Here is an 11,289-nt window from a genome sequence, read left to right as displayed (position 1 = left end):
CACGCTTCTCCTTAATGGCCAGCGTTCTCTTGTTTTCAAACGTCTTTATACCACTAAAGCACAGCGTCCTCCAGCCGAGAGCGGTCAAGGGCATCAGTTTCCCAGGAAGCGATGTCTGTGTCACAGGCTTTGAGGTTTGTCTTCAAGGTGTCCTTGAAGCGCTTGCAGTCTTCCAAGTTCGCGGTGGGCTTCTTTCAGCTGGCCATACAATAGCATCTTCGGGATCCTGCTGTCTGTCATGCGGACAACGTGTCCTGTCCAGCGTAGCTGGCACTGGATCAGCAGGCTTTCGATGCTGGGCAGGTCACTCCTCTCTAGGACCTGGAGGTTGGAGACCCTGTCTTGCCACTTTATACCGAGGATCTTTCGTAGGCATCTCTGGTGAAACTGCTCAAGTTGTTGAACGTGACGGCGATACGTCATCCATGTTTCACAGCAGTACAACAAGGTGGTCAGCACAACAGCTCTGTAGGTTTTGATTTTGGTGCTGAGCCTGATGCCTTTGTTGTTCCACAGCCTGTTGTTGAGTCTGCCAAAGGTGGTGCTGGCCTTGGCGATGCGCAGCGTCACTTCTGCATCAAGGGCTCCGTTTCTGCATAGGGTGCTGCCCAGGTAGCAAAACTTGTCAACTGACTTGATCTCTGTGTCATCGATCTTGATTGCAGGTGGGGGGGAGGCACTGGCGTTCTGTGAGCTAGCTGGTTGGTACATGGACTCGGTCTTGCTGAGGCTGATGGTGAGTCCAAAGCGCCTGCAGGAGGTTGAGAACGTGTCCATAATGAACTGCATGTCCTCATGGGTGTGTGCAGCAAGTGCGCAGTCATCAGCAAAGAGGAACTCTCTCAACAGTGCCTCAGACACCCTGGACCTGGCGTGGAGTTGCCGCGGGTTGAAAAGTTTGCCATCTGTGCGAAACTGAATGTAGATGCTCCGGTCACAGTCTTGGAAGGCGTCAATCAGCATGGCAGAGAAGAGAATGGAGAACAGTGTGGGTGCCAGGACGCAGCCCTGCTTCACTCCATTTACCACAGGGAACGGATCTGACATGTCAGTATTTTCCTGTACTCTCGCCTGCATGCCATCGTGGAATGACGCAATCAGCTGGATCAGGCTCTCTGGGCAGCCGAACTTTAGGAGGATCTTCCACAGGCCATGGCGGTTCACTGTGTCGAAGGCCTTAGTCAGGTCTACAAAGATTATGTGGAGCTCCTTGTTCTGCTCACGGCACTTCTCTTGCATCTGGTGTACGGCAAACACCATGTCACATGTTCCCCTGCCTGAGCAAAAGCCGCACTGTGTTTCAGGAATGACTGTGTTGGAGACATGGTCAACCAGTCTGTTCAGTATGATGCAGGTGAAGATCTTGCTGGCAATGCAGAGGAGAGAGATTCCACGGTGGTTATCGTAGGATGTTTTTTCTCCCGTTTTAAATGTGGACAATTGAAGCATCCTTGAAATCCTGGGGGACCTCCCATCTCTCCCAGATAGACTGAACAGGGCGGTTAGCTTGTCTGTCAGCACCTCGCCTCCATACTTGTAGATGTCAGTCTGGATTCCATCTGCTCCTGGTGCATTTCCTGACGTTGTCAGCTTCAGGGTCTTCTGGGTCTCGGCCTTGGTGGGAGGGGCAGCTAGCGAGTCATTGACTGGTAGCTGTGGGAGGGCTGCAATTACCTCGTCAGATAGACGAGTCCCTGTTGAGGAGGGTGTTGAAGCGGTGCTCTGCCCAGCGGGCAAGGATGTCTTTCTTGTCTGTCAGGAGGGTGGTCTGGTCCAAGGCTCGGACAGGGGTTGATCCTGTGACTCTCGGCCCATGCTCAGCTCGGAGACCATCATGGAAGGTCTTCATATCGTGAACATCAGCAGCGGACTGTAGCTCTTCGGACTTTCTCTCCCACCAGGTGTTCATCAGCCTCTTCTGTACGAGTTGCTTGGTCTGCAAGAACTGGTTCTTCCTCTGGCAGTCTTTATCGGAAATGTGATCCTGATGCCGTATATGCAGTGTGTTCAGGAGTACTGGTTCTTCTTCCTCTGGCAGTCTTTATCGGAAATGTGATCCTGATGCCGTATATGCAGTGTGTTCAGGAGCTTGGAGATTCCAGAGTCGTTCTCGTCAAACCAGTCTTCGTGGCTTCTCTGTACAAAGCCGAGTGTGTCAGCTGCTGCTGTGTACACAGCATCTCTAAAGGTGCTCCATACCTCTTCTACATCAGTCGATGCAGGAATTTCTTGGAGAGCTGCTTGGATTTGCTGCTGCAGCACGTCCTCAGTTGGTGATAGGGAGGCGGTGGATATTCAGCTTCCTAGGGGGTTTCTGCCTGGCTGGTTGGAGCTTGCATGTAAGTCTGATGTTCATTTTGCTTCGTACCAGATGACGGTCCGACCAACACACTGCTCCTCTCATGCAGCGTGTAATGGAAACCGTGATCACCTCTGTCCCTCTGCCGGACAATCACAGTCCAGCATGTGCCATCGCTTGGAGCAGAGGTGCATCCATCTGTTCTTTTACTTGTCCGCTCGTTGGAAGAGGGTGTTGGTGATGGTCAGTCCATGCTGCGCGCACGGCAGAGCGAGAGCAAAAGCAGTCCGTTGGAGTTGCACTTGCCAGTGCCGTGCTGTCCTAGGACTTTTGGCCAAGAGAAGTCCATCCCGACGCGGGCATTGAAATCCCCAAGGATGATCAGCCTGTCCTTTCTGTCTACCGCTAAAATGGTACGGCTGAGCTCCTCGTAGAAAGCTTCTTTGATGTCATCAGCCGGGGTTGGTCATCGTCGGGACATAGCAGCTGATGACTGTGGAGAGGCGATCCCCGGACAGCTTCAGAGGCAGCGTCATCAACCTATCGTTTCTCCCACGTGGAAGGCTGTCAAGCTGTCATGCAAGTTTGGTTTGTATGGCAAAGCCCACGCCGTAGGTTCTTGGGGTGCCATCTGGCTTCCCAATGCAGTAGAAGGTGTAGCCCCCTCCAACTTCCTCCAGCTGGGTTTCAGCGGCAAACCTGCATGGCCGGTTTCGCTCAGGGCTGTTATGTCCACCTGGTAGCGATCAAGCATTCTAGCAAATGAGCGCTGTGCGCCTTTCTGGTCTGTCGTTTCTGTCTAAAAGGGTGCGAACATTCCAGGCACCCAGAGTCAGGGCATGACTCCTGGTTCTTTTCTTCTGTTGTTTTCGACTGCTAGTGTTGGCTGACGACTCCGTCAGATCAAATACGCTCGTTAACTGAAGATCCTGTAACCCATGTCAATGTTCGGTGGGTTATGGAGACACGAAAATATCCAGCATGCGTGAACCACGATAGAGTCATCGGCAAATCGATGTTGGTCGTGTAGCGGAAAGAAGAAGAAGAAGAAGAGATGAGCAAAATAACAAGATTTCGCATATGTCAGAAAGTTTCGTATGTTTTCGTTTCGAAGATACAGCGGGGATTTTATCACGTGATTGATTGACAGGCTGACTTCCTTTCCGCCATTGCTATTTCATTGGAAGCGTGACTCTCGTTTCGTGTCGACACAAGACTTAAAAGTTAGTATGAATTATATTATTTTCTCAGTACACATTATTATATAACTGACACAGCGATTCAAGCCATGTATTTGTTTCTCTAAATGCGGCATAGACTTTCTCCTAGCTGAAGAATTACGATATAAAAGAAAAAGCATGTGGACCATGATCATGATGACACGTGCTGCACTGTTGATCGATTCGTTTAGCTCTTGAATAGCTCGCTGTTCCTGATCACGGTTGTTTTTTTTTCAACCTATACCGATTTTTTTCCATTTTAAATTGGCAATTTCCACTCTTTTTCTCCTGAAGACAGATTGAGCAGTGTTCACAAGGCGTGGACATTCACTCTTTTCCATCGCATTCGCAGTGACTGCAGTCATCCTGTTGACTATTCCGTCAGTCACACAGCGAGTGTAGGGGAAGAAATGTGGATAATGCCTTTAAGTTAAAGGAATGGTGCTATCTCCTATTTAAGTTTGCGGTTATAATGAAATGAAGGAATTTCTTTACAACCATAAAAAAGGAATTGTCGAATGAGTTCTGTTCCCCCCTTCAAGAGAAATAGATGCAAGAATAGAATAAAATAGAATAGAATGTCTTTATTACCAAGTGTATTGGGGTCACAAGGAATAAGGGGGGGGGGGGGGGGGGGGAGTACATAACAAGGTACGAACATAAATTGAACATAAATCAAGCCCATGGATGTTATAATTTGTTTAATTAAAAAAAAAAAAAGCTTAAGAAAAGGGAAAAAAAAGTATATGGTAGCAAATGAAAAATCCTCATTTCAGTAGATTAACATTTGCCATTTAATCTGATATTTTGATAATCATAATTAACAGTAAACATATTTCTAGCTTTACTAATAAAGCTCTACCTTCAACTAAAAGAACGATGCTGATCCATTATGGCCTGTTTAGCCTGTAGCCTGAATGCCTATTCTACCGACAGTTGGGATGGCCTATTCCACCAAAGTAGATGCTATTCTCCAACAGTTTACAGGACTCCTCTATAGACTGCTGGAGACTTTCATGGCCATCTTGAATCTTGCACATGTGCATGTAATTTTTACTGGAAATTGCAACTAATGCGAGCATTCCACAGGTGATCGACATAGGCAAAAGCAGCAAACATTTACTGTCCTCCATTTCTTCAGTTGCTAGCCTCCATTACTGTAACCATACTTTGAGTCTGTAAAATGAAGTGCCATTGTATGCAAAACAGAAACAAAATGTGAAGCAAAAAGTCAAAAAAAGAAGCCTGTTCTTTCTCACGTTCTGCCTTTCTCGGTTGCTTTTGTTGCTGGCAATTTCGGAAAGCCAATCAACTTCAAGAGCACAGATCATGTGATGCGCCTCGATGATTGAAAGTATAATTATAAGTCATGTAAGTATGGAACTCTTCAGCGGTCTACCGATAATCATCTTCAATCAATATACTAGAAATTGCCACTACATACCTCTGATTTGGTCATTTTCCAGAGGCCAGTTTGGATTTCCTCACTTCTTTTTCAAAGTAGCTTCAGTTGGCATCAGTCCTACATGGCACTAAGCCTACCGTTTTGTGTAGATCTCGATGAGAGTGACTCATGGACTCAAATTTCTGCTACACCTGACTTCATGAAAGAATATTGGCTTATTGCCATCTGTCTTCCATTCTGTTGCCATGTAACACAACTGTTCACCTCATTACTGATGGAATGGGCTGTCAGAGTGACCGGGGGCCAACTAAATTCCACAACAGTTTGAACTGCTTTGAAAACCACTGTAGCTGGTAAAACTGGCTCCTTCAAAGAGCACCATCTATGATGCTTTTACTTTGAATGCAAAGACCTGCTTTGTGATGTCATGGTCCGGACAGAAATGCATTCTGTGATTGGCTTTGAGAGCCATGGGGGAACAGTGTTTTCCAGTACAGGTTCACTGATGGTCAGTGGAATAGCCACTGCAAAACTAAAATACTCTACTCTGATCCATATGAATGACACGCAGAACAGAAACCATTAAACTAAAAGAAAATGTTGTGAATCTTGAATTACGTTGATACACCAAGTACAACTACATTCTGATGATTTGGTTTTCTGGGTGAAACAGAATGTTGCATATCAGTTCACACTTCTGGAATAATGATTATAAAGGATTGAAAAAGTGAATTAAACATTCCAGCAGGTAGGCCGTGTTCAGCTTTAAGAATGTATCCTCAATCAATAAATGAATAATGGCATTTAAATAATTATTAAAAAAAAAAAAAAAAATCCAAAAAAATCTATCTTTATTTTGCTGCCAGGTTCTGAGGTTGAAATATAGATTTATCTACTGTGATCATATAAACTGTCAAAGTGGTTGAAATAACAAATAATGCATGTTAAAGACACCCTGTAATCCCATGTCATTGTGCAGTTGGTTATCTTTTTATTTTATTCTATTCTAATACTTATTATTTTATTTTATTATTTTAAAGAAACCAAGGGGTAATTTATCATTTTTTGTTAAACTTGTTTAGCGCTGGGCATTATATTTTGGGTTGCACTTTCTATCACCTGGATGGTGTTTGGTTTCGGAGAGTAATAATAACAAAAAATTCTGGTGCGCAAACCATTGCAAAAGGGGGAAGAAATGTGAACAGACAGACAATTTCTGATAGAACTAATAGAATCTTGTTTGATATTGTATTTAGCCATTGAATAAGTGAAACGTAAATGTGAGATTAACAAATTTCACATACTTTCTGAATATATTATATGATATAGATACTAAGATAGTAAAATCAGCTGAAATAAACCTACAAAATTCATGAAACCTAAATAAAAACTGCATTTGTTGCCATATCTTATGCATGCATAGTTTTTGATTGATTCATTGATTGATGTGGATACTTATGTATCGCCTATCCTTGGTTGGAGACCAAGCTCTAAGCGCTTTACAAATACGGGGTCATTTGTCCAGCAGGTTGCATACCAGGGTAGAGCCAGCTGATGACTGGCTGGGGTCATTTGTCCAGCAGGTTGCCTACCAGGGTAGAGCCAGCTGATGACTGCCGCTGGGTGCTCATCATTTCTTGTGTCATTCAATGAGACTTCAGGCATGCACACATACACGCTCAGACAGACATGTAACATTTTAGGTGTAAGACTGTTTTATTTATTTACCCCGCCATGTAAGCAGCCATACTCCATTTTCGGGGGTGTGCATGCTGGATATGTTGTTTCCATAACCCACTGAACACTGTCATGGATCACAGGATCTTTAACATGCGTATTTGATCTGCGTGCATATACACACGAAGGGGGTTTAGGCACTAGCAGTTCTGCACATATGTTGACCTGGGAGATCGGAAAATTCTCCAACCTTTAACCACCAGGCGCTGACACCATGATTCAAACCCAGGACCCTTAGATTGGAAGTCCAACGCTTTAACCGTTCGGCTGTTGCGCCTGTCATGTATAGTCCTGTATTCTACACATTCTTTGCTCCCTATTCACTCACAATGTCACAGTTTTTTGGCTCCTTGTGTAGAAGTTTAGTCAGCAATCTGTTTCTGTTATGTTAGCTTTTTTAAGAGAGATATATATAAGATTTTCACCTTCAGGCGATAGCTCCCTTTCTTTGATCAGTGCCAGCATTGTTTTTGAAATTCATGCTGATCCAGTGGTTCATATATTATAACAAACGGGGTTGTTCTACTCCTTTCATCAATCTCTTTCTTCATCCCAACCCAGACTAAGGAGACGGTTTTGTCTTTTGAGTTGGACTCTCAGTCTGGGGTCACCACAGAGCTATTGTTGGCCCCTTCCATTTATTGCAACATATAGCTCTACAACTAACCCCATCCTTCACCCTCTCTGCAAGTCATCACTCTCACTTTCATTCTCGTCACCATAAGCTCTATCTTCAATCAGTCAGTGACTTGTAGAACTTCAGTGACATCTTTGGTGACAAAAGTCATGTAGGATTTTTGCAGTACGCTGTTACTTCAAGCCACTAGACTCAGTAGAACCAGGGTGTGTTTTGTCATCCACCATTTAAAAATTTCTGAAAGGGTTACTAACATTAACATCCGTAATTCCCATGCAGAGAGTGATTGGCTGTTGCTCCTCACAGATAGTGAAAATAGACATTTCAAGCTTTCTGACTGGTGGCTGTGTGAATGCATCAACTTTCACAATGTTGATACATATTTATGTTCTTCTTGGGCAAATAGCGAAGCTTTTAAAAAAATTTTTTAGCATGTATATATCATGGAGCGCTGAAGAGGGTACTGTTTGAAAAAAAAAGGGGGGGGAAATTCATTGATTTATTAGATTAGCATGATTGTGTTAGGGTAATCAGTATTTCTTTGTGGATGTTAAGGACTTGCAGAGTTAGCTTGGATCAGCATGTTGTTTCATACATGATAATTTGTACAGTTTGTGAGGTTTCAGTTTGCAAGAGACGGTAACACGCCAGTTATATGAATGTTTACAGAATGCGTTACGTGGCCGCTTACCTGCTTGCTGCCATGGGCAATGCCAAAGAGGATCCTTCTGCTGCTGATGTAGAAAAGATCTTGAGCAGTGTAGGCATTGAGGCCGAAGCCGACAAAGTTAAAAAAGTGGTAGGAGAACTGGCAGGCAAAAGCCTGGAAGAGCTGATTGCTGAGGGTAAGCTGTCTGTCTTTCTTGATTTAATGATGACAATTAACAGAATCAGAATGGCACATTAAACTTAATTGGGTCAAAACCCCACATTGTTGTACAAGAAATTGTCAGGTACTTTACATTTAGACTGCTTTCACTGTTTTTATAACTATTTCAACATTTCTGCCAACTCGTTCCAGGTTTCCATAATCCAAGTGCAGTCCATTAGAATGTGGCTGAATGTTAGGGCATGTGATTAATATGTATGTCACAAAACTCCACATATGCAAGGTCAGCCACTTGCATTCTTAAAAAAAAAACGATAACGGGTTGTGGTGTTAAGCTGAAATGTGCAGCACTGAGAGAATATTGTGTTGTGTGTTGAGTTTTTTCAGTTTTAAGGTGTCAAAGCATGCACGCTGAAGGAGGTTAGAGCGGGGGGGAACAGATGCCTGATCTTTGCATAATGCACTGATCAGGTCTTGAGGAGAGGATTAGGGATGTTGTGTATAACTGTTGAGAGAGTCAGTTAGTGAGAGAGCTGTGTTGTGTATTGAGAGTTGTGTTGTGTGTTGAGAGTCGTGTGTTAAGCGAAATGTGTTGTATGTGAAGAGAGTCGTGTTGTGTGTAGAGCGAGTTTTGTACTGAGTTGTGTTATGTGATAAGTGAGTCATGTTATATATTAAGAATAAGAGTCGGGTTGAGTGTTGAGAGAGTTTGTGTGTTGAGCGAGTTGTGTATTGAGTTGTGTGTAAAAGGAGTTGTGTTGCACTTAGTTATGTTGTATTTTAAGATAGTTGTGTGTTAAAGAGAGTTGAGTGTTGATACAGTTGAGAGAGTTGTGCTGTCGCCCGTGTCTTAAGAGGGTTGTGTTGTGTTGAGTGTGTGGTGGTGTGTGTTATGTGCAGGAGCCACACGACTGGCGTCCATGCCTGCAGGTGGTGCTGTTCCATCAGGTGGGGCCGCTGCTGCTCCTGCTGCTGCTGGGGAGGCAGCTCCTGCTGAAGGTGAGACATGTGGACCGTCACTCTTCCTGTCACCTCCCCCTGCTCTTTAGTTTGTCGCTGGACACATAGTCACACTTACATTTAGTACTTCACAGCTCCTGCTGAAGGTGAGATGTGGACCGTCACTCTTCCTGTCACCTCCCCCTGCTCTTTAGTTTGTTGCTGGACACATAGTCACACTTACATTTAGTACTTCACAGCTCCTGCTGAAGGTGAGACATGTGGACCGTCACTCTACCTGTCACTTCCCCCTGCTCTTTAGTTTGTCGCTGGACACATAGTCACACTTACATTTAGTACTTCACAGCTCCTGCTGAAGGTGAGATGTGGACCGTCACTCTTCCTGTCACCTCCCCCTGCTCTTTAGTTTGTTGCTGGACACATAGTCACACTTACATTTAGTACTTCACAGCTCCTGCTGAAGGTGAGACATGTGGACCGTCACTCTACCTGTCACTTCCCCCTGCTCTTTAGTTTGTCGCTGGACACATAGTCAATAACACTTATTTAGTACTTCACAACTCCAGTTCAAGGTAAGACATGTGGACCGTCACTCTTCCTGTCACTTCCCCCTGCTTTGTCGCTGGACACATGTTCAGTAACACTTACATTTAGTACTTCACAGGAGGGAAGACTACATTTTGTTGCAAACTAAGTCAGAAACTGCTTTTTAATTTTCAGTGGAAAAGGGATTCAGATGCTTTTGGTTGTTCAAATTTTAAACCTGATGTTACTAGTGATATTATGTCAGGGGTACTGCTGCTGATCTTAACTTTTTCATTTGAATTAAGTCTTTCACTTCCGTCAGCGGATATAGCTGCGGTTTTAGGGGTATTTATATTATCAGCAGTCCAGCCACTCATTTGAATACGATTACTTCATTGCAAATGGCAGTTGCCTTGATGCATGTTGGTTGCGATATCTCAGCACATTTTTGCTCAATTTTGATGCTTCGGGTTTGTTTTGTTTGTTTTTTTTTGTAAAGGGAAAAGCTGTTGAGCGTGTCAGCATGGCTGCCAGGATGTATGATGCAGAAGAGTTGGCTAGAATTTTGTTTGATTTTCTGCACAGTATTGACAATAACAACTATGAAAATGTGATAGAAAATGAAAGTAATGTTGGTCAAGACAGCTGAAGTGATTCTGGTTATCCTGATGATGATTACGTCTACAAGGCACATCAGCAGGAAGGGGCGGGGTTGTGACAGAAGTGGGTACAGAACCCCCCCCAGTATTTTAGCTTGAAACATTCATTTTGGGGTTTTCATCTACAATGAAAACCCTCCAGATAGAAGAACTCTCAGGATGAAAGCTTCAAGCTGAAATATTGATTACAGTGAGCTTTTGTGTTGTAATATTCGCATTTCTGTGATTGTGTTTGTGGGTGTTTGGGTGGGAGGGTGTGGGTGTTTATGTTTGAAACAACATGGTAGTGGAGGAAACAACAGAATTGCATTTGTTGTTGTGTCTAAAGAAATTGTATTCATTTAAAAATAGAAGTTAATGCACAAAAATTGTAAAAAAGTCCTTAACATTAAAACAAATCCAAAATTGCAGAAATACTGTTTAAAATATGTGATGAGCAATAGACAGGACCAAAAGAAAATTGAGTAAAGGATTTCATGTTAGGTTTCATGATGATGTGACAGTGTAATGACTGGAATGCATTTGTTTGTTCTTACAGCCAAGAAGGAGGAGAAGAAGGAAGAGTCTGAAGAGTCTGATGATGACATGGGCTTCGGTCTCTTTGACTAAACTGTGCCTCATCCTCAACACTTAGTGCTGAAGTGAACATTAAAGCCTGACTCTACACTCACTTGTGTGGCCATTTTTTGTTTGCTTGCTTTGTTTTTCACTGTTTTTACATTGAAATGTATGGCAGAAAATTCACCTTGCCTCTTTTTTTTGTTTTTGTTTTTTTGGTAGACACTAAAATATTTTAAGCCATTGTTCTGTCACTGATACTGTGGGTATTCCTTGTTTAATGAAAATTAAGTAAAAAAAAAAAAAAAGCCCAGGTCTTTTCCAATAACAAATGAACACACACGAACACGCACACGTCTCAATTCAGTAGTGAGACAGAGTTATCTTTTTTCTTGCACACCGTTTCTTTCCAAAAGGCCTGCGAATTTATGATTAGTGCACACTCATATCTAAGAAAAAA

The 11,289-nt window shown here is 43.4% G+C and overlaps 1 protein-coding gene across 1 annotated transcript; it reads left to right on the top strand.

The window, feature by feature from the left end:
* Window positions 1-3,362: 3,362 nt before the first annotated feature.
* Window positions 3,363-10,937, top strand: LOC143302315 (large ribosomal subunit protein P2-like). Its single transcript, XM_076616926.1, has 4 exons — window positions 3,363-3,522; window positions 7,968-8,143; window positions 9,028-9,126; window positions 10,810-10,937. The coding sequence occupies exons 2-4, from the start codon at window positions 7,969-7,971 to the stop codon at window positions 10,878-10,880; spliced, it is 345 nt and encodes a 114-aa protein (XP_076473041.1). The 5' UTR covers window positions 3,363-3,522; window position 7,968; the 3' UTR covers window positions 10,881-10,937.
* Window positions 10,938-11,289: the final 352 nt, after the last annotated feature.

This window comes from Babylonia areolata, chromosome 29 (genome assembly GCF_041734735.1).
Source record: "Babylonia areolata isolate BAREFJ2019XMU chromosome 29, ASM4173473v1, whole genome shotgun sequence".
NCBI lineage: Eukaryota > Metazoa > Mollusca > Gastropoda > Neogastropoda > Buccinidae > Babylonia > Babylonia areolata.
The sequence above is the reverse complement of the archived record's forward strand: the minus strand, read 5'-3'. Positions and strand labels throughout refer to the sequence as shown.

Coding starts and splice junctions, on each gene's coding strand:
- LOC143302315 (XM_076616926.1), top strand. CDS start 7,969: ATGCGTTACGTGGCCGCTTACCTGCTTGCTGCCATGGGCAATGCCAAA. Junction 8,144..9,027: donor GGAAGAGCTGATTGCTGAGG/GTAAGCTGTCTG, acceptor TGTTATGTGCAG/GAGCCACACGACTGGCGTCC. Junction 9,127..10,809: donor GGAGGCAGCTCCTGCTGAAG/GTGAGACATGTG, acceptor TTGTTCTTACAG/CCAAGAAGGAGGAGAAGAAG.